General features: G+C 49.0%; 1 protein-coding gene across 3 annotated transcripts in view; it reads left to right on the top strand.

Annotated features, from left to right (window-relative positions):
• Window positions 1-25,113, top strand: part of ESCO2 (establishment of sister chromatid cohesion N-acetyltransferase 2) — a 364,228-nt gene that overhangs the window by 244,016 nt on the left and 95,099 nt on the right. For all 3 annotated transcript variants that reach the window (XM_078649953.1, XM_078649952.1, XM_078649954.1), the window contains exon 8: window positions 3,342-3,431. In XM_078649953.1, coding sequence (XP_078506079.1) covers window positions 3,342-3,431 — 90 coding nt within the window. The remainder of the gene's footprint in view (window positions 1-3,341; window positions 3,432-25,113) is intronic.

Genomic DNA, 25,113 nt, shown 5'->3' with positions numbered 1-25,113 from the left:
ATATCCACAAAAAAAACAACAATTTGTACATACCATTTGTAGACCTCAGTTCTGCATTCGATTGTGTAAATCATGCCATATTGTGGCAAACCTTACGGGACATCGGCCTGGATCATCGCATACTCACCTTTATTAGAGAACTGTACAAAGGGGCAGGTGCTCGTGTAAGACACAGTAGAATGGGGGAATGTTCAGACTTCTTCCGCATTCATAGAGGAGTAAGACAGGGGTGCATACTTGCACCCCTGCTTTTTAACTTATATATAAACAACGTGGGATCTTCCCTTTCTAATCAATACCACGATTACCCCACAGTAAAAGGGAAACCTATCCCCATACTCCTTTATGCTGATGATGCGGCTATTCTTCGCAGACAAGGGTGGGCCTCCAAAAAGCAGTGCAAAAATTCTCACACTTCATGAAATCAAGGGGTCTATGTGTAAACGTTTCTAAGACGTTTACCATGTCATGTGGGCCAAACAAACGCAGAGCACCATGTTCGATTACATTGGACGACAGGCGGGTGGAGCTCGCGGACATCTTTTGCTACTTGGGGGTACATTTTGAAAAAAAGGGCTCATGGAAGCCTGCGGTAAACGCTAGGGCTTTAGCACTTACCAGAGCAACAGGCGCACTACTAAATTTTGCCAAAAAGTTAAAGAGCAGGCCAGTCAGGGAGTTGCTACAAATATTCAAGGCTAAATGTGTCTCCACCGCAACCTATGGGGCAGGCATCTGGGGTTCTGAGTCAGCAGACTATTCAACGCATTGAGAATCGGTTTCTGCAATACCTACTGGCCGCCCCAAAGAGTACATCAACCTATGTGTTGCTCGCTGAAGTGGCCCTACAACACGTTACGGACATTATAAAATTTGCCCCGGTTTTACTCTGGCACAATGTCTGGACTAATCCTGCCACGACTCTTAATAGAGATATAATAGAGGACTGCGTGGCATCAGATGGAGTCAATAACATTAAATGGCTTACCTATATTGAAAATTTCCTTCGTGAAATTGGGCACCCGGAATATTTTACCAACCCAGACACCATGGAGTCATTGTCAAGATCTGCTCTAAAAAATTCCCTTCGAGAATATCTTGAATCCAAAGGATGGAAGGAACAAAGGGCAAAGAAAACTGTCATGAATCATGACGTGGTAACATTACATCAGGGCATCCAGCGGTATCTTTTGCTAGAGCAACCTTTTTATCATCGTATGCTTCTCACTCTGTTCCGTCTGGAAACCTTCTACAGGCTTGTAACCTTACCGCAGTGCAATGACTGGTCGAGGGAAAAAAGAATTTGTCCTTGCAATGATGTGTCTACTCAATCGAACATTCATTGTATCCTCTTTTGCTCCTTTTATACTCATCCAAGGAGGAAATTGTTGAAACCCCTTCTTGTTTTATGGGGCTTAAGATCATCCAGAGAGGCTTATAATAAATTAAGAACTTTAGGCGATGAGTACACCATTAGTACGGTAACTTCCCTCCTGAGAGCAATTCTGAGGTTTAGAAAGACTATTTAACTTGAATATCCTCGGAATGTGTAAATGTTTGTCTACAAAAATCCAAAAACCTTTTTAAAAAATTAATTCTTATCAAATTTTAGCTTTTAATATTTTACTTGTATAGTACAAATAGTGACTACGTTATGAATATAATCGCGGTTTGTTTTTTAATGTGATTTTATCTTGTATGCTTTTATGAATTTGTTCATTCAATTCGAATAAAGCGTGTTGAAATTAAAAAGATTCCCTTTTGACTATAAAAAAAGCCAAAACATTTCTTGTTGATATTTGTATGCATGATGTGTATGGGCTACCAAAAAATATGTCAACAGGGACTTGGAAGCTCCAAAGAAACTCAGTGCAATGTGACTTTTTCAACCAGTGGTTGATTTTTGCCTTAATTCTGCATGGGATTTTTTTAAATCCTGTTGCTTGCTGAAATTTAGATCTGTCTGAAAATATCACCCATTCCATGGACCTCCCTGCCATATATGGTTTTGCATTTGAAACCAGAAGTTCCTGCCTTTAAATGTACTAAACAGACATGCTAAAAAGCTGTCACACTCTGAACAATGCGTCTCACACCTCCTCTCATTAGGCTTTCCGAATTTGCATATATGGAGGCTCAAGACAGCCACCTCTCTACTTGGATAGTTATATAAAAAAATAAATTACGATTTTTTTTTTTACCTCAAAAGTGCCAATAAAAAAGGGGGAGGTGACTGAGTGTGTTGGAAAGCTGGGTGGGTGCATAACAGAGGAGCAGGAGGAAGGGGAACAGCGGCACACGGGAGAAGCACAAGAGGGAGAGAACACCAAAGAAGTTCACAGGCAATAGTAGAACAGAGCACTGACAGCTGGAATACACCTGCAGTCGTGGAGCGCGCAAACAGTGCAATGGGAGAAAAGAAAGATGAGGAAGAGAGCAGCACAGAGTGGGAGGAGGAGAAGTACACGAGCAAAACAGTTAAAAAACACATGCACTCTCTTGGAGTGCTTAAGGAAAAAATAAAAAAAGTTCTTTAAAAGTAAGCAGTGGAAAACACAAGTAAAAAGGCTGTGCTCCAGGGGAGGGACAAATACAAAATGGACAAGGTAAGCCATTGAATAAGAAGCAAATGTAAAAAAATAAAAAAATACAATGGTTCATCAACGGCTCAATTATTAATAAGTAAATAGATATGAGTCAGATTAATTAATCACTAAAAAATGTGTAAGAACAAATTGAAAGAACAATAGAATATATTTCTAGCCTGTACATTCAGTAGCTATAGGTTTACTAGCTGTAATCATGAAAGATGCATATTTTGTAAATAAGCCTTTGTGCAAGATAGTAAGAGATGTACTGCTTTGTTCCCCATAATTTGGCTGGGTATGCTCAGACGTGAGTCCCTTGCTCACTTTGCCACTGGATTCAGGCAAGCCTGGCTGAAGACGGCTGAAATGCCAGAAACCGGTCCTAGGAGGCTTGTTTCCGGTCCAGGGAAGGCATGGCTTGGCAGTTCAGGCTGGACTGTTCCCATGAGGCACAGGGTCAGACTGATTTGCATATGGCCATGTCTGAACTGGGGTGGCAGAGTGGGCTAAAGAACGGTGATGGATTAAACCCAGATCTTTTGACTGGGTGTGAGTGTTTGATTGGTTCAGATGCTCCGTCCATCACCACCCCCTTTTGTAACGCCTTTTAACTTATATGGCGCAATAATTGTCATTTTTCAACATGGTGCTTTAGATTATTTTATTTTCAATTAAGTTTTCACAGCTCGGAGTAGAAAAAAGTTTTGTAGATTGAATGATCTTGACTGTTTTTATCTTACTTCACACTGTCAGGGTTGGAAGAAGGAACGTGCTGTAGCAGATTTTTGGGATGGGAAAATTGTATTGATCCTGCCTGATGACCCCAAGTATGCCATTAAAAAGGTAACTCATGTTGCATTTCTTTTCTTCTTAATTTTATTATCTAACATGTGAATCCAGTAAAATGTTTCTTGTTGAATGCCTTACTTAGCATTAGGATATGCCCAGCTTTTAAAACTTCTGCAAATGTCAACACCGCAGTACAACAAGCCTAGTGCCCCCATCATCCACTGCCAGCAATTACTTTCTGTCGCCTCTGATTCCTCATTAGCATCCACTTATGTCCTTCGTTTTATGCCAAAATGTTTGTATTATAAAGCATAAATCATATGTTGGTAACCAGGTTGCTGTCAGACTAGAGGTAAGCCCTTGCATAACTTAGGATAGCTGTGTTGCTTTATTCAGTTTGTGTGGCCACTGTTCTCACATTTTCACCTGGAGGAGTAGACATTCTGCAGGGCCCCTGATTTTTAGTGAAGCTAGACATTTGGGTTTTATGGTTTCTTGGTGCAGCTAAAGAGTCCAAAGTAGGCAATTTCCTTCGATATTGCTTCCATCCTTTTGGATGCAACATTCTTCTTGTTTTCAGATGTTGTGTCCCTACCCAAACTATAATTCTCGATGTGCAAGTTCTCCAACCTGTATGGATTGGCACCACACACGCCCTGGGTAGAGACATGTCTTCTACAATGGCACTGTGTCTCCACACCTAGGTATAGTCCACTTCTCCACACCTAGGTATAGTCCACTGGGTTCTTTGGGGGGGGGGAGCAAGGGGGGGGAGGGGCAGAGGGGGGGGTGACACAGTCTTCATTGATCAATATGCCTTTCAATGGCTACTGCCTGTTTGTCGACAAGGCTGGTGCAGCGCTTAAGTACCTCTGCAAGAGCGGTATCACTGTCCAATCCCTGGGTGTTTCCCTCTACACCCATCCGCAGCAGGACTCCTTTCGCTCATACCAGGGACATGAAGAGGTAATTTTGGGTATCCCCAATACTAGCCACATGTGGTCCAACAACCTGTCTAAATCTTTCGAGGACGTGAACATGGAGCCCAGAAAGGACACAGGAGCCAGTCCCAGCGTGCTCTCCAGTTTCCCGCCTCTGTGGCTGCCTCCGCCTCAAAAACTCTTTAGTGTGCCCTCCATTCAGTACAGCCGTCCCGTTGGCGGTAGAATCGGGCACCACCTGCCCCAGTGGTTGGCGATAACATGTTGGCATGTCACATCATGCTGAAGGGGCACGCCCTACCATTTTGTGGAAACTCCTCCACTCGTCCCACCTTCCAGGAACGGCTGGCAAAGGGCTATCTTTGCTTGCTTTGTCATGAAGTGCAGGCTCTTTTGGCCAAAGGAGCCATCAAGAGGCAGCCTTCATCAGCAGTAGGACTTGATTGTTACTTCCACAACTTCCTGGTGCAGAAGGACGAAGGCTTCTGCCCTGTATAGGACCTGCGTCCTCTGAATTGCTTCCTGAAAAAATAGAAATTCAAGATGCCCTTGTTGGATCAGATCCTTTCTGCCCTGGATCCTAGATGGTGGCCTGGACCTGCAAGATGTGTGTTTCCACAAGCCTGTCCTGCATGCCCACAGAACTTACCTACAGTTTGTGGTGGGCCACAAGCATTTTCAGTTCACTGTGCTTTCCTGTGACCTCACCTGTGCCCATCAGATGTTCATGAAAGTGATGGTGGTGGTTGCAGCCCATCTGCAGAGGTTAGGGGTACCAGTCTTTCTCCTACCTCGATTGTTGAAGTCAGGCTCACCCCAGGCAGTCATTACACACTTCCAGAATATGGTGCAACTCCTGCATTTGTTTGGTTTCAATATCAAAGTGCAGAAAGCACACCGATTTTCTCTGACGTTCACTTTCATCTGAGCCATTCTGGTCACAGTGCATTTCCATGCCTATTCTCTGGGGCGGCGAGTCCAAGACATTTGGTCTAGGATTCCAATGTTTCGGCTTTTATCCTGGATTTAATGAGACGGACTCTGCGGCTGCTGGGTCCCATGGCCTCCTGCATCATGCTGGTGAAGTATGCCTGCTGACATATGCAGGCTCTGCAGTGGGTTCGGAAGTTCCAGCGGGCGCCACATCAGGGTAATCTTTCCGACCTGGTCAAGATATCGGAGGAAACTGCAAAAGATTTGCAGTGGTGATTCACGCTACAGACCCCTCTCCCTTCCCAATTCAGAATTCAAATTAATGACGGATGCGTCGCTCCTGTGCTGGGGTGGCTATGTGGGAGAGGTGAAGATCAGAGGACTTTGGTCTCCGACGAAGTCTTGACTCCACATCAGTTTATTGAAGTTGAGGGTGATTCGCTTGGCGTTGAGAACCTCCCTTCCCTCCATCAAAGAAAGGTTGGAACAGGTTTTCACGGACAACACCATGGCCATGTAGTACTTCAACATACAGGGCAGGGTGTGGCCGTGGACCCTGTCCCAGAAGCCTCTGACACTCTGGAGTTGGCTGGAACTTAAGGGCATTTTCGTGGTGGGATCTCTTAACACCAGGGCAGACAAACTCCGACGTCAACGCTCTGTGGATCACAGGTGCAATCTACATCTGGAGATGGGGCAAGGTCTTTTCCGAGATTGGGGAGAGCCTTGGTTAGATCTATTTGCAGCTGCAGAGAACGTACGTCAGCACTTTGGCGCACTGGAGTTCCCAAAGCGGCGTTTTCTCGGAGACGCATTCCTCCTAGGGTGGGTCTCTGGTCTTCTGTTTGCATTTTCGCCATACCACTCTTGCCTCTAGTTCTGAAGAAGATCAGGAACGACTGGACCCAAGTCATCATAGTGACCCTGGATTGGGCATGGAGGGTCTGGTATTCAGAACTCCAAAGCATGAGAATCTGTCCTCCGCTCAGGCTGCCTCTTTGGAAGGATCATCTGTCGCAGCAACACAACAAAGGTCCTGCACCCAACCCTGCATGCATCTCATCTTCATGCATAGCGTCTGAGCGGCGACACTTGAGGATTTTCGATCACCCTTCCAAAGTTTGAGATGTTGACTTGGGAGCCAAGTGTTCCTCTACTAAAGCGGTCTACTCCTGCCGCTGGGATAAGTTTGAAGCTTGCTGTTACAGTATGTGGATCCCCTTTCTGATAGATACATCTGCCAGTGGATTCCTCACCTTGTGAATATCCCCCTTGCGTCAGATACATTCGGAAATTCTTTTGTAGCTTCGTGCCGACGTGGACGACGTCATGGAGGCACGGCATCGCACGCGACTCCGCTGACGTCACTGACACTACAATAGGCCCACGCCGGCGTGATGATGTCAGTTCCGCCCTTTTTTCCGTGCCTTCGAGGCACGCGGACGGACCAATGACAGTAGAAATATACATAGTATACACAGTACACAAATGTCAAGGTAACACACACAGTGTGAAACAAATGCAATAAAACATTTGAAATAATCAACTCCTTGACAATAAGGCAAACATATTACAGTAACTTCGGTATAGAAGAGTGGACAACAGTTCCCTTTTTTCCGCGTTGTCGACGCTAATGGTTTAGGGAAATCTCTGTAGCCTCTTAGTAACTTTGTTGCTATTTTCTTCACTTTTCTGTTTCTTTGTCTCCTTCACGATGTCGACAAAGAAGACCGGTTTCAAGCCTTGCAGAGAGTGTGGGAAAATGATGTCAATTACAGACCCGCACGAAGATTGCATCTGATGTCTAAGGTCAGATCATGATGTTGATGGATGTTCATCATGTCGGAAGATGAACCCAAAGGCTCTGCGAGAGAGAGAGACCAAACTTCTGGTGGCGAAGCTGAGAGGGAAAAAGTCTTCGAGGTCTTGTGCGAGAAGGTCGAGGTCGAGATCGGCATCGAGATCAAGGCCTCGAGCGGAGTCGTCTTCGAAGTCATCATCAGATCATGCTTCAAAGTCAAGGAAGAAGCATAAGAAAAGAAGACGTGAGTCCCGACGTCACTCCGGTAGGGATTCGGACTCGAGGTCGAAGTCTCCCAAGAAGGTACGTTCGAAGGTGGTTCCTCCAGAGGAAGACTTGGATCCGGAAGGTGAGGCGTCGCCTTCGGAGTCGCAGGTTCCGGATCCGTCTCCGGTGCAATCTCCGGCGCCGTCCCCGGCCCGTGAGGATGAGGAAGAAGTTCCGGTGGGTGAGAATTCTGCGCCTGTGGAAAAGCCGAATTCGGAACCACCTCAAGGCCAGCCAGAGGGTCTTCAGCCATCATTTCCGGCCCCGGGCCAAGACCCATCAGCGTTTTTAACGCTATGTATGGTGTATTTTCAAGGGCTTGGTACCCCTCTGGTGCGCCTTCGGGTCCCATGGGTCCACTAGCCTTCAATTTAGGAGTTCCACACTCCTATGCTCCGGCTCCATTTATGCCATTCCTGCCAGCTCAGACACCGCCGTGGCAATACCCGGCTCCGCCGAGGTCGTCGACGCCGATACCGACGTCGTCTGCTCCGAGTCGACCTCGAGACCGAGCCGCTGTGCCATCGGATTCGATACCGACGTCGGTTCCGGCTCCCTCGGAGTCGTTGGTGGATCCGATGGCGTGGCGTGTGAAAGAAAGGTCCAGGAGGGAGGCTCAGCGCCTCTTAGAAGAGCAGAGGTATACAGAAGCTCAAGCTGAGATGGAAGAAGGTGAGCTTGAGGATGACTGTTTCGATAAACTGGCGGAGGCTAGTGGCCTGGAGTTTTCTCCCGAGTGGGAGTTACCTTCTGTGTCGGATGCCCCTTCAAAAGACGTTCAGCCTTATCACTTGGTTATGAGGAAGGCAGCGGAACTTTTGAATTTGACTCTACCTACAGTAGAATTTAAGTCCAATCTACTAACTGAGGTTCTGCATTCACCCAGTTCTGTGGTGGAACCGTTACTCCCCTTTAATGAAGCTTTAACGGAGCCTATTATGGAAGTTTGGAAAAAGCCACTTACAGGTCCAGCAGTTTCCAGGAGTGTGGCAAGAAGGTACAGGGTCGCTCCTGAAGACCCTGCTTTTCTGACTTCTCATCCTTCACCTGAAAGTTTAGTAATTCAGGCAGCCTGTTCCAAAAAGACTGTGAGTGCATTTCCTCAAGTGCCTGGGGATAAGGATGCAAAGAAACAAGATCAGGTTGCTAAAAAGACTTTTTCTTCTACAAGTATGGCATTAAAATCTACCAATGCCACTTGCCTTATGGGGAGGTATGTGCATGCTCTCATGGATACACTGCGTCTTCTGGCACCTAAGATCCCTGATGACAGCAGGAAGGATTTTGAAGAGGTGTTAACGGATGCACAGGCAGCGGCTCGTCAGGTAATACAAAGTGGACTGGACACTGCGGATTCGGTGGCTCACATCATGGGTACTGCGGTTGCCACAAGATCAGCTTGGCTGAAATCTTCGGATTTTTCAGCAGATGTTCAGGCTGCTTTGTTAGATCTGCCGTTTGATGGTGCTGGACTTTTTGGTAAAACAGCTGATACAGCCTTAGAAAGATTTAAGGACAGTAGGGCTACTGCCAAATCTTTAGGGCTTCAGACCAGGGGTTTTTCTACCAGAAGGTTCAGAGGATTCGGACGCTCTTCCTCAGGTCAGCAGCAGCAGCAGAATCCCTTGTACAAGTCGTACAGGGGTAAACAAAGAGCTCGTCCTAGGCGTCGTCAGGCCTCCTCCACCTCTTCCAACCTCCCAGCCTCAGAAAAGCAGCCCTAGATCCGCCATTCAGGATCATGCGGGTCCGGTGGGGGGTCGGCTTACCCACTTTCTACGGGATTGGGAATCGGTTACATCAGATCTTTGGGTTCTCAATCTCGTAGAAAATGGGTATGCTCTTCCCTTTCGGGAATTTCCTCCCAATCACCCTCCTTGCCAAGGTTTTTGCACGGAGGAATACCTCTTACTTCTGCAGGAGGAAGTGCAGACACTATTAAGAAAGGGTGCGATAGAGGTGGTTCCAGAGCAGTAAAGGGGTCAGGGATGCTACTCCCGGTAGTTCCTGATTTCCAAGAAGGATGGCAGACTTCGTCCAATCCTGGATCTCAGGATCTTGAATCTTTATCTGAAACAAGAGAAGTTCAAGATGCTCACCCTTGCGCAGGTTCTTCAGGCGCTGCTGGAAGAAGACTGGATGGTGTCGCTTGACTTGCAGGATGCGTATTTTCACATCCCAATCCTGAAGTCGCACAGGAAGTATCTCCGTTTCACGGTGGGATCGCAACATTATCAGTTGGCGGTCCTTTTGGAATTACTACTGCGCCTCGAGTCTTCACCAAGGTGATGGCGGTGGTGGCTGCACATCTCAGAAGAATGGGGGTTCCAGTATTCCCCTATTTGGACGACTGGCTGATCAAGGCGGAGTCGTCAGAGAAAGTGCTCCAGCATCTGCAGGAGACAACTCAGTTGTTGTACTGTTTGGGTTTTTCAATAAATGTACCCAAGTCTCACCTGGTGCCCTCCCAGCGCATCCTGTTCATAGGTACTGTACTGGACACAACTGTGTGTCGTGCATTACCTCCTCCTCAAAGGATTCGCGACATACAGAAAATGATTGCTTTATTTTACAATGGAGCGGTTGTTCCAGTCCTGAAGGTCCTTCGCCTGCTCGGTCTGATGGCTTCTTGCATTCTGTTGGTCAATCATGCACGCTGGCATATGAGGGCACTCCAGTGGTGCCTCCGCAGGCAGTGGTATCAACACAACAGAGATCTTTGGGAGTCTGTGAGGATCTCCAGAGAAACTGCGGCGGATCTATCTTGGTGGAGCGTGGAAGGCAATCTGTCTGAGGGAAAGCCTTTTCAGCTGCCTCCATCAGTGGCCACAGTGATAACGGATGCATCCACTCTAGGGTGGGGTGCTCATCTGGGGGACCTGGAGGTCAAGGGTCTTTGGTCTCCAGAGGAAAGGTTGCTTCACATCCACCTTCTGGAATTGCGGGCCATACGTTTAGCACTCAAGGCCTTCCTCCCTTCCCTTCGCGGTCGGTCAGTTCAGGTCCTGACGGACAACACCACCGCGATGTGGTTTGTCAACAAGCAGGGAGGAGTGGGGTCGCAGTGTCTCTGCAGAGAGGCTCTGCGCCTCAGGTCCTGGGTTCAGGACCACCAGATTTGTCTGATGGCAAATCATCTGGCCGGAGTTCTGAATGTGCGTGCAGACAGTCTCAGTCGGCAGTTCTCGGCCGACCAGGAGTGGAGGCTTCACCCGGAGGTGGTTTGTCACGTCTTTCAGACGTGGGGGACTCCTCGTGTGGACCTGTTTGCCACTAGGAGAATGCTCACTGCCCGTCATTCTGCAGTCTCCAGTATCCGATGCAAGGAGCCTTGGAGGACGCGTTTCAGTTGAGTTGGGGAAGTCAACTCCTTTACTCGTTTCCTCCCATACCCTTGATTCCTCGGGTTCTGAGGAAGATTCGCCAAGACCGGGCCCAAGTTATTCTGGTCGCCCCGGATTGGCCAAGAAGGGTGTGGTACACGGATCTTCTCCACCTCTCCTCTCGCCCGCCGCTCCGTCTCCCTCTCAGGGCAGGCCTCCTCTCGCAGTCGCAGGGGCAGGTTCTACACCCCCACCTCCAAACATTACACCTTCATGCCTGGAGATTGAACGGGGCAACCTGAACTCCTTTTCTATCCCACATGATGTGGTGGATGTCATTCTTTCGGCTAGGCGTGACTCCACTAAATCCATTTATTCATACAGATGGTCTAAATTTGTCTCTTGGTGTAGGGAGAAGTCTGTTGACCCTTTGAGGGCTTGTTTGTCCGATATTTTACAGTTTGCTCTTTCATTGGCACAGCAGGGATTTTCTGTTGCCACAGTCAAGGGTTCTCTTTCGGCATTGTCGGCATTTCTCTGTGTGCCGGATCAGCCGTCTCTTTTCAAGTCTCCAGTGGTTTTAAGGTTTTTGAAGGGCCTCACAAATAAGTTCCCTCCTACTCCCTTTATTGTGCCTCAATGGGATTTAAATCTTGTTTTAACCTTCTTGATGGGGTCTCCCTTCGCACCCTTACACAAGTGTCCCATGAGGCTTTTGTCTTTTAAGACGGTCTTCCTCGTTGCGATCACCTCGGCAAGGAGGGTAAGTGAGCTTCAAGCTCTTAGTTCCAAGCCCCCATTCTTGACCATTCATGCTGAACGAATGGTTCTTAGGACCAGGGCTGCTTTTCTGCCTAAGGAGGTAACTCCCTTCCATCTGGGACAATCTATTACCCTTCCTACCTTTTATCCTCCCCCTCACCCTTCCAAGGAGGAGGAGAGACTACACCGTCTGGACCCTAAGAGGGCGGTGAACTTTTATCTCGATGGGACTAAAGACTATCGAGTGGATGACCAGCTCTTCGTTGGATTTGCTGGCTGCAAGAAAGGAAGAGCGGTGCACAAGCGCACTCTTTCAAGATGTATCATCCTCTGTATAAAGATCTGCTACTCTTTGGCAGGTAAGGAACCTCCAGAGAGTATAAGAGATCACTCTACAAGAGCTAAGTCGTCAACTTCCGCTTTGTCTAGGGGTGTACCTGTAGGGCTGCGACTTGGACCTCCCTCCACACTTTCGCGAAGCATTACTGCTTGGATGCTGAGGTGAGGAGGGAAGGTCACTTTGCGCGCTCTGTCCTCCAGGATTTTTTGGTGTAGATGAGTGGACACCCTCCTCCGGGAGTGGGGACTGCTGTGGGACTCTATTCACAAGGTGAGGAATCCACTGGCAGATGTATCTATCAGAAGAACAAGTTACTTACCTTCGGTAACGCTTTTTCTGGTAGATACAGTATCTGCCTGTGGATTCCTCACTGACCCACCCGCTTCCCCGTTGTCCACTCTTCTATACCGAAGTTACTGTAATATGTTTGCCTTATTGTCAAGTAGTTGATTATTTCAAATGTTTTATTGCATTTGTTTCACACTGTGTGTGTTACCTTGACATTTGTGTACTGTGTATACTATGTATATTTCTACTGTCATTGGTCCGTCCGTGTGCCTCGAAGGCACGGAAAAAAGGGCGGAACTGACATCATCACGCCGGCGTGGGCCTATTGTAGTGTCAGTGACATCAGTGGAGTCGCGTGCGATGCCGTGCCTCCATGACGTCGTCCACGTCGGCGCGAAGCTACAAAAGAATTTCCGAATGTTGCTGACGCAAGAGGGATATTCACAAGGTGAGGAATCAACACGCTTTTACTGTATCTACCAGAAAAAGCGTTACCGAAGGTAAGTAACTTGTTCTTTTGCACCTCTCACTGGGGTTTTCTTGTTTATTCTTTCTTTAGCTTGGCACGGTCTTGCCCTGGGCACCGTTAAAAGTTACTTATCGGCCATGCTGAATCAGCCCTCCCTGTTTAAGTCCCCATTTGTGACTTGGTTTTTGAAAAGTTTGCAACATTTGTTCCCCCCTTCTCCTTTTGTGATGCCCCAATGGGACCTCAATTTGGTCCTTACTATTTAGGGCGAGCATTCAAGACCTCTTGTATATATTTTAGTGTATACTTATGTGTATGTACTTAGTGGGCTCCTGAGATCAGCCCTAGGACTTGTCTGCTTCCGCTTAGGAACTTTTTTTCTGTTCAACTGCCTCTATTTAACTGTCTTGATCTACAACGACCAGTAGAGGTCAGTAAAATACAAGAATTGCTTTCTGCTGAGGGACTTTCTTTTTTTCCTTTTTCTGGCAACTGCCTCTATTTAACTTTATTGATAGAAAACGACCAGCAGAGGTCAGTAAAATACCGGAATCACTTTAGCATTCCAGTCCATAGAAATTGTCTTCCACGAGCACCCGTAGGCGACAATATTTTTTCAAATCTTGTATTTTCAGTGATATGACCCCCGAAGGCTCCGATTTTATATTAAAAACAGAATTGGAATATACAGTTTCCCGCTGAAAGGCAATATTTCTCTCCATGTGTTCCCATACCTGGCGTTTCACGCAGTTTTGGTGCTTACTTTCCCTCCATGTTAAAGAACAGTAGATGTTTCAGCACCCAGGCTAATGTTCTGCATAGCTAAATACATATAAGGTCCCAAAGGCGATACCGATTGCATTGCACATGCTGGTTTTATGTGGTCTCCCTTTGTGCCCCTGCATGGCTTCCCTCTGCGACTTTTGAACTTGAAGACCTTGGTTCGAGCATGTGGGCTGCTAAATTCATATCTTTTGCATAGATCGCCGCCTAGTGTTGGGTCCGGATGATCGCACATTGTTGTCCTGGAAGAGTCTTCGAAGTATCCTGAGATAGGTGGCTCCTCCCCTGGACTACAGTGCGCATGGGCATCGACTCCATCCCCAGATTGTTTTTTTCCGCCATTGGGTTCGGATGCGGTCTCGACGTCTCTCTGTCGGAACCGAGAAAACTTACTTCTTTAAGGCCAAAAGGCCTTCGTTACCTACGTCGGTATTGTTTGCGTACGGTCTCGAGTTTCTCCCGTCTCTTCGAGTCGGAATCTGCGGAGTCGAGTTACTCTTCGGACATCGAGGCCTTCTCATCGCAGCAAGACCACGACTTTTTCAACATGGACCGGAGCCCGTTTAAATATTGCCCCGTCTGTGGGTCCAAATACCCACATATCAACGTGCACCCGGTCTGTAATAAATGCCTCTCGCCAGACCATAACGAGGAGAACTGCATGGCCTGCTCCAAGTTCAGGTCGAAGAAAACGCTCAAGCTTCGGCGCGCGGTGCGCCTCGAGGCCCGGCGGGCGGCCCCGGCACCCGATAACATCTTCGACCCAGAAGAAGAGGGCCTGAGCCATCATCTTCAAATCTCACCACCTGCGGCGGAGGTCGAGGCCGATCCCGAAGAAGACGACGGGGACATGGGCCAAAACCTTGAATACGTCGACGAGGTAGGGGACGACGAAGAAGTTTATGGGGCCGCGGAAGATAGCTCGGGGGATGAGCTATGCCCCGACAGTTACACGGATCAGGCTCAGGTCACGGGATCGCCACTCGGCCTTACCCAAGATCCTGCACCGCAAGCCACGGCCCCGCCTTCAGGCCCGGCCACGGACATACCTGCGGGGGCTACGCAGCACGTATCGAAACCGAAACTGAAACCATCGGAATCGACTGCACCTAAAATGGCCGACGCCAAATCGAAACCGAAACTAACGGATTCGGGTGCAACTAAGATGGCGGACGTTCCATCTAAACCATCGAAGCCTGCTACCTCATCGGCTCCGTCGACCTCCGGGCCACAGAAGTCGAAGAAGACTGTCGACTCGACAGTGCCGAAGTCATCGGCGGGGGATGCGTCCTCTAAGAAGGTTGTCCGTCAGGGGTCGGCCGGGGCGGCGCTGGCAAAGTCCACAAAAGTCGTCGACAAACATTCGGTGCCGACAGGGGCACCGTTAGACGGACGCATGGTCGAGGCGGAGTCTACAAAATCCATCGGATCGAAGAGCGGAGGCTCTACTCATAGGTCCAAAGACTCCGTGTCTAAAGCTGCGGCATCGACGTCTAAGCCTGTAGGAGAGTAGGGTCTGCAATCCTATGATCACCCAGATTTTTGCTTTTTGCTGCACTGGTTTACGACTTTCCCTGGCTGTGGGCCTGCTAATCAGACCCACAGCCTAGCTGTTCTCTCTATCCAAATTGTACTCAGGTACTGAATTGGCACTGGGCCCTCTCCAAGTCCCTGTACCCAGGGCTGAGGTGCACCCAGAAGTCTCCCAGGGGCTGAAGCATGTATTATGCCACCCCTGGATTGACTAACTAAACTGACACAACTGGCTGCACGACAGCTGGGGCAAGGTGGTGTACTCACCCTTTGCTTTAGATATAATATACCTATATCTAACCCTAAAATGGACACACAGATCTCCTATCAGTCACTCCTATGGCAGGCCTTAACAATCCTGAAGGCAGAGTGCTTGGAATCGTGTGAGATGGTGCTCTGGCATGAGCTGAGCCTGTCTGCGGCTTTCGGGATCTATCCCTTAGCCGTTTCCATGATATCGCATACCATATACTCTTAAGTGCATTATAATCCTCGCGGTTAAATGCCAACTCTGGTATCGCTTTATCAAAACATGTCGAGTAAGGTGTCATACGAATTGGAATACTAACCCCTCGCCAATTCTGGCGACGGGGTTAGCATTCCACCCTTCTAGAGGGACACAACATGTATGTAACCCCTAACCCCGGTTAAAGTCAAACAGAGCCTCAGCTCCACAAAATGGATGCTGCCACCGAGACACAAGTCTGCCCTCCTGCTGCTGGGAGTCCTCCCAGAGCAGGAGATAAGGACAAAGGGTTTCCTGCCAGGGGCGGTGCCAGCACCGTCCCAGACAGGATTTTGTGTATTGTAGGTAGGCAGGGCTTCAGAGGAAGGTGACTGCACGTGGCACCCCGGTGCTCACTGTGCATAGGCTGGCTTGAACCAGTTCCAGGGACACTCCAGACCCTGTGCTGGGGAAAAGCTCGCCAAGGAAGTGGGTGTAACCACCCCCCTCCTGGTCCCACCCATAGGGCAGGACTTAGTCGCGTGCCAGCCCCTTTTTACAGGATAAAGGTAGGAACTGGCCCCCTTCCAAATCAGATCATCTTTGAATCCTGAAACTACTTTCTACGAAAGGAACTCAAGACTTCTTCCTAAGATTTCTCCCTTGTGGCTAAGGAGTAGTCACCCTGCATCCGCAAGAACACTGCGGTCTGCTGTAAGTCCTTCCTCCGGAATCCGACTGCCCAGCTCGACGAGAACCGGCTTCCCTGGCACCTCTGACCTCTACCCACCTCTACAGCCCAGCTGAGAACCGTGGGTGCGACGAGACCTCGAGGGACCGGCCATCTGCAAGACTGCACGACTTCTGCACAGCAAGCCCGCCGAGTAAATTCCTGGTGAGTGCTTTGGGTTCCGAGAAGCCCCGACCCTGAGCAGCTCCAGCACCGAAGTGCAGCCTCCCAGCATCTCCACGATCTGCGTGGGGCCCTTCTGCTTTTTGCTGCTCACTGCGTTGTTTGGCTACTAGCCCGCTGGCTTGTGGCCTTCTGAACGACGCCCGACGACATCACTGCTGCTGGTCTGGTTGCTCCAGACTGGCCCTTGCTCCCTTCCCGAAGAGGAGCACCCCGGACCCTCCTGGTCCACTCAAGACGCCATTTTGAGTCCACCGCGTGGGCTTGAATTTGCCAAGGCTGTGTTGCCCAATCCGGGTACTTCGACGCCGACAGCTTCATCCATCGTGGGACAGCTCGCCTCTCCATCCTGGTCGCCGACAACGCCTCCTGGTCCGTGAGATCTGCAGAGCCAGCGTCGCCCACTCACCTAGTCGAGGTGACTACCATCCGGTGCCCTCCTGGTGCCCACTGACTACTGGCTAGTAGTCACGAACTTGGTCCCCTCTGCTTTCAGGTGTCATCCATCTTCCAGATCCAGGCTTGGATCAACTCGAACTATCTTCAACTGGTCGCCTGCCAGCATCTTCCTTCCAGGCTCCTGGTCTGGCAACGAGGATTCCCGACGTCTTTTGAGACATATGCAGCTGCAGCCCCTGGGCTAGGTAACTTCGGCATTTCGGTGTCCCAGCATAGCCTCACTATCCAAGGGTCAGGATCCACTGTCGTTTTCTCCCTACCAGGTCGGGTTCGCCCGTGAACACTAACTTTAGCGTTACTAGCTACCATAGACTTTGTCCCGCATCCCGCGTGAGAGTGCACACTCTGCACCCGAGTCCCCTAGGCCTCCTAGAAGTAATCTAACGATTCCCTAGTCAAGTCCTAGCGATTCCAAAGCCTATTAGTACTGTACTTACCTGCTAGTAATTTCGCATTCCACTTTTAGAGTATATGGTTTTTCGTGCCCCTCGGGCATTTGTGTATACTGTGCTAACTTAAGTATTTTCGTAAGAGTTTTGTTGTGTGCCTAGCACCCTGTCCTCATAAAGAGTACAGGGTTGTTGTGATTCTAATAAATACACTGTTTATTTTCATAACACTTGTGTGGTGTCCTTTCACTGGGTGTTCAAGGGGTAATGTGATGGTAAAACAGCTGGCTTAACACGCCCTCTAGAGTCTTAGCCTTAGACTGCTCGTATCCATGCTACTAGGATAGCTGGTCTATAAGGTTGACTTACAACCAATCATCAATAAGGGTTGTTTGGACTGATATATAGTGATCACTAGAATAGTGAGCACTGCACATCAGGCCAACTTCTCACAAAGCCTCCAAAGGAACCACAGAACGTCGGAGGCGAAGGCCCGTTGGCGGCCTCCTCGTCGGCGCCAGGTGCCTCGGTGAGTGGCGCATCACACATCGCTAGTTCACTGCAAAGAATTCGTGAGAAGGCTACTGCGACGTCGGCTCCCGCGCCGTCGCATCAGAAGCCGCTGGACATGCCTGCAAAGCCTGCTGCCAAGCTTCTATACATTCTGCCGCCGAAGGAGGCACCGAAAGCCTTTGCACCAAGGTCGGCGCCGAAGACATCGGAATCTTCAACGTCTGGTGGAATATTGGCTCGACAACACGACTCAGAGGGAGAATCTGAGCGTTATATCGACGCGGACACGGGCAAATTGACCCTTTATAAGAGGAAAATCACATCCCAACCAGTGGACTCCTATGTTATTCCACTAAAAAAGAAAAGGCCTGCACAGGACATTCCTGCCCTGGTTGAACCTATCCAGCCTCCGCTTAGGAGGAGTCCAACACCTTCCCCCGACCAATCTGGGGGAGAGGAGGGGGGACAAGATGACCAGTACAATTTCCCCATCAATGACCCTGATGCACAACAGGATTCCTATGATGACACAGGTGACCAGGGAAGCCAACAAGTGGGACACGACCCACAGCTTTTCAGTGCACGTGCATCCCCAACAGAGGATTCTGCAGGTTTTCATGCACTAATTGAGCGGGCAGCTGCTAATCATGACGTCGACATGCATGCTGACCCGGTGGAGGAAGATTTTCTGTTTGACACTTTTTCTGTCTCTGAAAGAACAGTTAAGACACTTCCTATGCTCAAAGGTGTCCTTAAACATGCTGCGGAGATCTTTAAGGAGCCTACCAGAGCGAGGGTGGTCAACCCACGCATCGAAAAGAAATACAGGCCGGCACCTGCAGACTCAGCATATATTCGGGGACAGTTGCCTCTTGACTCTCTTGTGGTCGCAAATGCCCGCAAACGGGCGAACTCCCAGACAACGGGTGAAGCTCCTCCCCCAGACAAGGAGTCAAAAGTGCTTGAGGCAGGGGGCAAAAGAGTAGCTGCGCAGGCTGCCAATTTCTGGCGTATAGCAAACACACAGGCGCTATTGGCATGTTACGATAGGGCGCATTACGACACCCTAGAGCAACTTTTTCAACACCTACCTACGCAGTTTCAGGAGGGTACTAAACTGCTCATAGAGGAGGGAAAACTCATCTCCAACGCAGCAATAAAGTGTGCACTTGATGCCGCAGACACAGCAGCTAGGGCTATTAACACTAGCGTCATGCTAAGACGACAAGCGTGGCTACGCATATCAGGGTTTAAACCAGACATTCAAACAACCATACTCAACCAGCCCGTCAATCCTGATAGACTGTTTGGTCCTGATGTTGACACCACCCTCGAAAAGATTAAGAAGGACAACGAGACAGCTAAGTCTATGGGGGCCCTTCAGTCACAACAGTTCAGGGGGAACACTTTTCGTCGCTCAGGTGCACGCGGTGTTACCCGGGGACAGATGGGTCAACAGTCACAATTCACTAAGGGCGGCGCACAGTCCTCGTACCCCAAGCAGAATAGAGGGGGTTATCGAGGAAACAGCACCAGGGGACGAGGCAGAGGAAACAACAACTCCCGTTCCTCTGCCGCGAACAAACAGTGACTCTCTGTCACTGCCCCCCGACCATTCAACACCTGTCGGGGGGAGACTCCAGCAGTTCCTGCCAGTCTGGACAAACATCACCACAGACAGGTGGGTAAGACAACTTATCCAGTACGGTTATTGTCTGGAGTTGACATCCACTCCACTCAACATTCCACCAAGGCAACGTCCTATGTCCGCAGAGCACTTGCACTTATTGCAGCAGGAAGTAGTGGTGATGCTGCAAAAAGGCGCAATCGAGCTCGTGCCAGTGGAGGAGGAAGGCACAGGAGTCTATTCACTGTACTTCCTTACTCCGAAGAAGGACGGCTCCCTAAGGCCCATTCTGGACCGGCGCCCCCTCAACCTGTATATTCTGTCAGAACATTTCCATATGCTTACACTCCAACAGATTCTTCCCTTGCTGAACCAAGGGGACTTTCTCGCAACCTTAGACCTCAAGGATGCCTATTTCCACATACCACTACACCCGTCCCACAGAAAATATCTCAGGTTCACCATCCAAAGCAAGCATTATCAGTTCAAAGTCCTATCCTTCGGGGTGACCACCGCCCCCAGAGTGTTTACCAAGTGTCTGGCGACTGTGGCGGCGCACCTCAGGAGGCAGAACATACATGTCTACCCCTACCTGGACGACTGGCTCGTTCAAGCGAAGTCGGAACAACAGTGCGCCGCGGACATGTCGACAACCATTCACCTCCTTCACAGTCTGGGCTTCTCGTTGAACTACCCAAAGTCGCACCTTCAACCAGCACATGTGCGGCAGTTTCTGGGTGCAACAATAAATACCCTGACTGCTATGGCTCAGCCAAACAAGGTCAGGATAAACAGCATCCAGTCTCTGATCCAAAAGTTCAGACCGCAACACTCCCTTCCAGCGAGAGTGTTCATGCAGTTGATAGGCATGATGGCCTCCTGCATCTTCTTGGTCCCTCACGCAAGGTTGCATATGCGTCCGCTCCAAGAATGTTTAGCAAATCAGTGGACACAGGCTCGGGGACAACTGACAGACCTAGTGTTGGTTACCGGTCGGGCATACGACTCTCTGCATTGGTGGAATCCACACAACCTTTGCAAGGGCCGACCGTTCCAGGAGCCGGTGCCACAGATTATCCTAACAACGGACGCATCTCTCCAGGGATGGGGAGCTCATGTGCTCAATTACACGGTGCAGGGACTATGGACGACGCAGCAACAGAAGATGCACATCAACTATCTAGAACTGATGGCGATCTTCATGGCGCTCAAGTCCTTCAAGGTACATCTGTGCAACAAAGTCGTGTTAGTCCGAACAGACAACATGACAGCGATGTACTACATTCAGAAACAGGGAGGCACCCACTCGCCACAGCTGTCTCATCTGGCTCAGAGCATGTGGAAGTGGGCCATTCAAAGGAACATTTTCCTCATGGCAGAGCACCTCCCGGGCAAGGACAATCAGATGGCAGATCTGCTCAGCAGATACAGCCATCAGATGCACGAGTGGGAGTTACATCCATCAGTACTCCGCCCGTACTTCCAGCAGTGGGGTCATCCAGAGATAGACCTGTTTGCCACAAGGGAAAACGCAAAATGCCAACACTTTGCCGCCAGGTTCCCTCACCCACAGTCGCAGGGGAATGCGATATGGATGAACTGATCAGGCAGATTTGCGTACGCTTTTCCCCAAGCACCTCTCATACCGCTGGTGGCAAGAAAGCTAAGGCAACACTCGATGACACTCATCCTAGTTGCTCCAACGTGGGCACGCCAACCATGGTACACCACGTTTCTAGAACTCTCGGTGGTGCCGCATCAAAGGCTGCGCCTTACGCCCATGCTCTTGACGCAGAACCATGGCGACATTCAGCATCCAGATCCGCAACAGCTCAACCTGGCGATCTGGCTCCTGAAGTCCTAGAGTTTGGCTACCTTCACTTGCCTCCAGAATGCATGGACATCATCAAAGAGGCAAGGAAGCCCACTACCAGAGCATGCTATGCTGCAAAATGGAAGCGTTTTGTCATTCACTGTACAGCCAATAACATAAACCCGCTAGATGCATCTATTCCTAACATCATTTGCTATCTGTTACATCTTTACAAGTGCAATCTAGCGTACGCTTCCATTCGGATACATCTATCCGCCATAGCGGCTTATCTTCAGAACAGGCAGCATCTCTCTGTTTTCAGGGTGCCTGCCATTAAAGCCTTCCTAGAGGGTCTGAAACGAGTCATTCCCCCAAGAACACCACCAGCTCTGGTGTGCAACCTCAACGTGGTCCTCACCAGGCTGATGGGCCCACCTTTTGAGCCACTGCACTCATGTGAACTCCAGTTCCTAACATGGAAAGTGGCTTTTCTCATTGCTATTACGTCACTGAGGCGTGTCAGTGAGCTGCAAGCGCTCACAGTCCAGGAGCCATTCATACAAATTCATCCAAACAGAGTGGTACTACGCACTAACCCCAAATTCCTTCCGAAGGTGGTGTCACAGTTTCATCTCAACCAAACTATTGACCTGCCCGCATTCTTCCAAAACCCACAATCGGTAGCGGAAAGAATGCTCCATACCTTGGACGTTAGGAGGGCGTTGATGTACTATATTGACAGGACACAACACTTTAGGAAAACAAAACAACTTTTTGTTGCCTTCTCACCACAGCACAAAGGCAACCCTATTTCCAAAGCAGGAATAGCCAGGTGGATTGTTAAGTGCATTCAAATCTGTTATCAAAAGGCAAAACGTACTTTAACAATACCCCCCAGAGCGCACTCCACACGCAAAATGGGGGCCTCCATGGCTTTCCTGGGAAACATTCCTTTGGAAGACATTTGCAGAGCAGCCACATGGGTTACACCGCACACGTTTACCAAACACTACTGTGTCGATGTGCATTCCAAGCAGCAAGCAGCTGTAGGACAGGCTGTTCTCAAGACACTTTTTCAGGTTTCTGCAGCTGGCACGGGCAACCGCCGTTAATGGAGGGACTGCTATGTATTCTATGCAAAAGATATGAATTTAGCAGCCCACATGCCTCGAACTGAATATGATACTTACCAGTATGCATCTGTTCTTGGCATGTAGGGCTGCTAACATTCATATCGCCCACCCTCCTCCCCGGTGCCTGTCGCAGCTGCAGATACACTCTTGCTTTCAATCATTAGCATGGACATCCTTTACACTTTTCACTCCATCTCTGCCACAATGGCTAAAAACAATCTGGGGATGGAGTCGATGCCCATGCGCACTGTAGTCCAGGGGAGGAGCCACCTATCTCAGGATACTTCGAAGACTCTTCCAGGACAACAATGTGCGATCATCCGGACCCAACACTAGGCGGCGATCTATGCAAAAGATATGAATGTTAGCAGCCCTACATGCCAAGAACAGATGCATACTGGTAAGTAGCATATTCATTCTTTGTGTCCATTACATCGGCCAGGAGAGTCACTGAGCTTCAGGTTATGTTTGTCCAGCCTCTATACACCAAATTGTTCCCTGACAAGTTGGTATTTCGGACTCCTGCCTCTTTCCTTCCTAATGTGGTTACCTCATTTCACAGTGGCCAGAGGATCACTTTGCCTACCTCTTACTCTTCAACTCTTCCATCCAAGGATGAAGAGTTACTCCATTGTTTGTACCCTAAAAGGGCTATGCCGTTTTATGTTGATCGCACCAAGGACCATTGTGTGGACGAGCAGCTCTTTATTGGGTTCACCGAAGCGAAGAAGGGCACTTGTGAAGAAGAAACCCCCTGAGGGCTTGCAGGCTCACTCCACTAGGGCTAAAGCCGCCTATACTGCATTACCACACTGGGTTTCTGACCTGTATATCTGCCAAGCTACCACGGTGAAGACCCTCCAGTACACGTTCACGAAGCACTACTGCGTGGACAGTCAGGCCCGTTGTGATGGGCATTTTGCCAGATCTGTCCTTCAGGACTTTCTGGTGTAAACTAGGCTACTGCTCCACCTCATAGGGTGGTATTTCTTGGGTATCTATTCTAAGGTGAGGAAAAGGCAGTTGGAAGTCTCTATCAGAAGAACAAGTGTAGCAACTCTATCTAACTTTAGATTCTCCAGTTTTGAATCTTTAATAGATTCACATGCTGGAATTGTCCCCAGCGTCATGTCCCACTGTACTTAATTAAGCAGTACTAAAAGGAGTACATTCAAAGCATTGCGAAAGAAATTGAAATTCTTAATCAATTCTCATCCTTATAAAAGGCCCAAACTTCAGCCATTGAGGTACAGGCCCTGAGACCACAAGCCCCTACATAGCCACCATACCTCAGATTTCTAACCGCGCGTTGTGTGAGGAATCTCCCCGAGCTTTGCTCAGTTCTTCCTACTAGTAAACTTTTGACCGTGCTCTGTTGCTCTTAGGAATATCCTTGAAGGAATTCAGCTTAAGGTATTGTGTATTTGCTTCATTTCAAAATGTCAGAAGGATCTAAGAAAAGATAGTTCAGACCTTGCAGGTCTTGTGGAAAGGCAAGGCTGTTCTTAGAGGATCCTCATAAGAACTTTTTATATTGCTTACATCCCAAACATATTCAGAGGAATTGTAAATATTGCAAAACCTTTTCTGCCAAGCCTCTGTAGGACAGAGAGGACAGATTATTATTAGGGTTGCAGAAAAAAAAGTCCAGATCTGAATCTGGCTCCGAAAATTAGGAAAGCTCAACTCGCTCTATTCCTGAGCGAAAGCATGAGGCTTCGACCTCATCTCAAGCAGAATCAAAAAAGTTAAAGACTGGCAAAAGATCTGAAAAAGCAGACTCTAAGGTGCCATCTATTAGCTCTGGTCACAAGAGACCATCAACGTCTGCTTCTGTGCCTAACACTCCTCACAAATCTTCGTTGACAAAAAGGACTCAGTCGACAGACCCATTGAAGACAGCTCCGTCATCGACCGCAGGAAAATTAAAATGACTGTTGATGGCCACCTACCATTCTACGACAACAGTGACTACGGCTTCTTCGACGAGAGGGGTGCCTACGTTTACCTCATCGACAGCCGCCCTGACGACCTCGTCGATGACCGCTCTGTCAACGATGTTGTTCAAATCCCCAGCGTTAATAACATGGGTCGACGACGATTACCATAAAGTTCATCTCTCTGACGATGTTGACGGAACAGAAGAAAGACACTTTACCACTCGAAACTGCACGGATGACATTTGATTTGACATCCTTGTGCAAGGTTTCGCTGCTTCCTCCATCACACCTTCAGGATATAGAAGTCTGCAGATGAGGGCGTGTTTGGACCAGCGTATAGCCCTTCACAATTAAGAGTGAAAAGTCAGGACACTGACAATGAGGAGTACCAAGGGGATACTTCAGAGTTTATGGAGACAGATTTTTCCTTTAAAGATCAGCCTCTGCCCAGGCCGCACTAATATCATTTGTTCCAGCTACACTAAGACCATGAGGAGTACTATGAGAATATGCCACCATCACGAGGGGCTAGCGGTGTGCGCTCCATTGCGATTGCTTATACAAACGGCTCCCTTGAGCTTTGAGCCGACGGGCTCCTGGACGACGCCGGTTCTGGCATCGAGGCCTTTGACGGTTGTTTGGCGGCCTTCTCTTCCACCCCTAACTATTTTCTCTACTGATGAGGGAAGTTATCCCGAAACCCGAGCCATGTCTCGGGCGATACCCAAAAACCCAGGACATGTATCGGGTCTAGAGATCATCAGTTCTACAAGTACCGACTTGCACCCACTGGGGTGATTCACTCAAGAACTTCATGTACCAGATTCCCGAGGGGCGATCCGGAGGAGGGGCTAGCGGTGTGCGCTCCATTGCGATTGCTTATACGAGGTGATACCATAGCGGTGACAATTTACTCGTCACAGATCTCGGGCACATGCTGGATGACTATTTTAAATGTTTTACGGAATCACAAACGCCAGTTCCCCGCACTCCAGGGTTACCTGAAGACAACATGAATCACCACTTCCTTATGCTTCGGAACCTCCTCCTGCACAAGAGAGTAT

This window comes from Lissotriton helveticus, chromosome 6 (genome assembly GCF_964261635.1).
Source record: "Lissotriton helveticus chromosome 6, aLisHel1.1, whole genome shotgun sequence".
Classification (NCBI taxonomy): Eukaryota; Metazoa; Chordata; class Amphibia; order Caudata; family Salamandridae; genus Lissotriton; species Lissotriton helveticus.
Note: the sequence above shows the minus strand (reverse complement) of the source record. Positions and strands in the feature narration are given on the sequence as shown.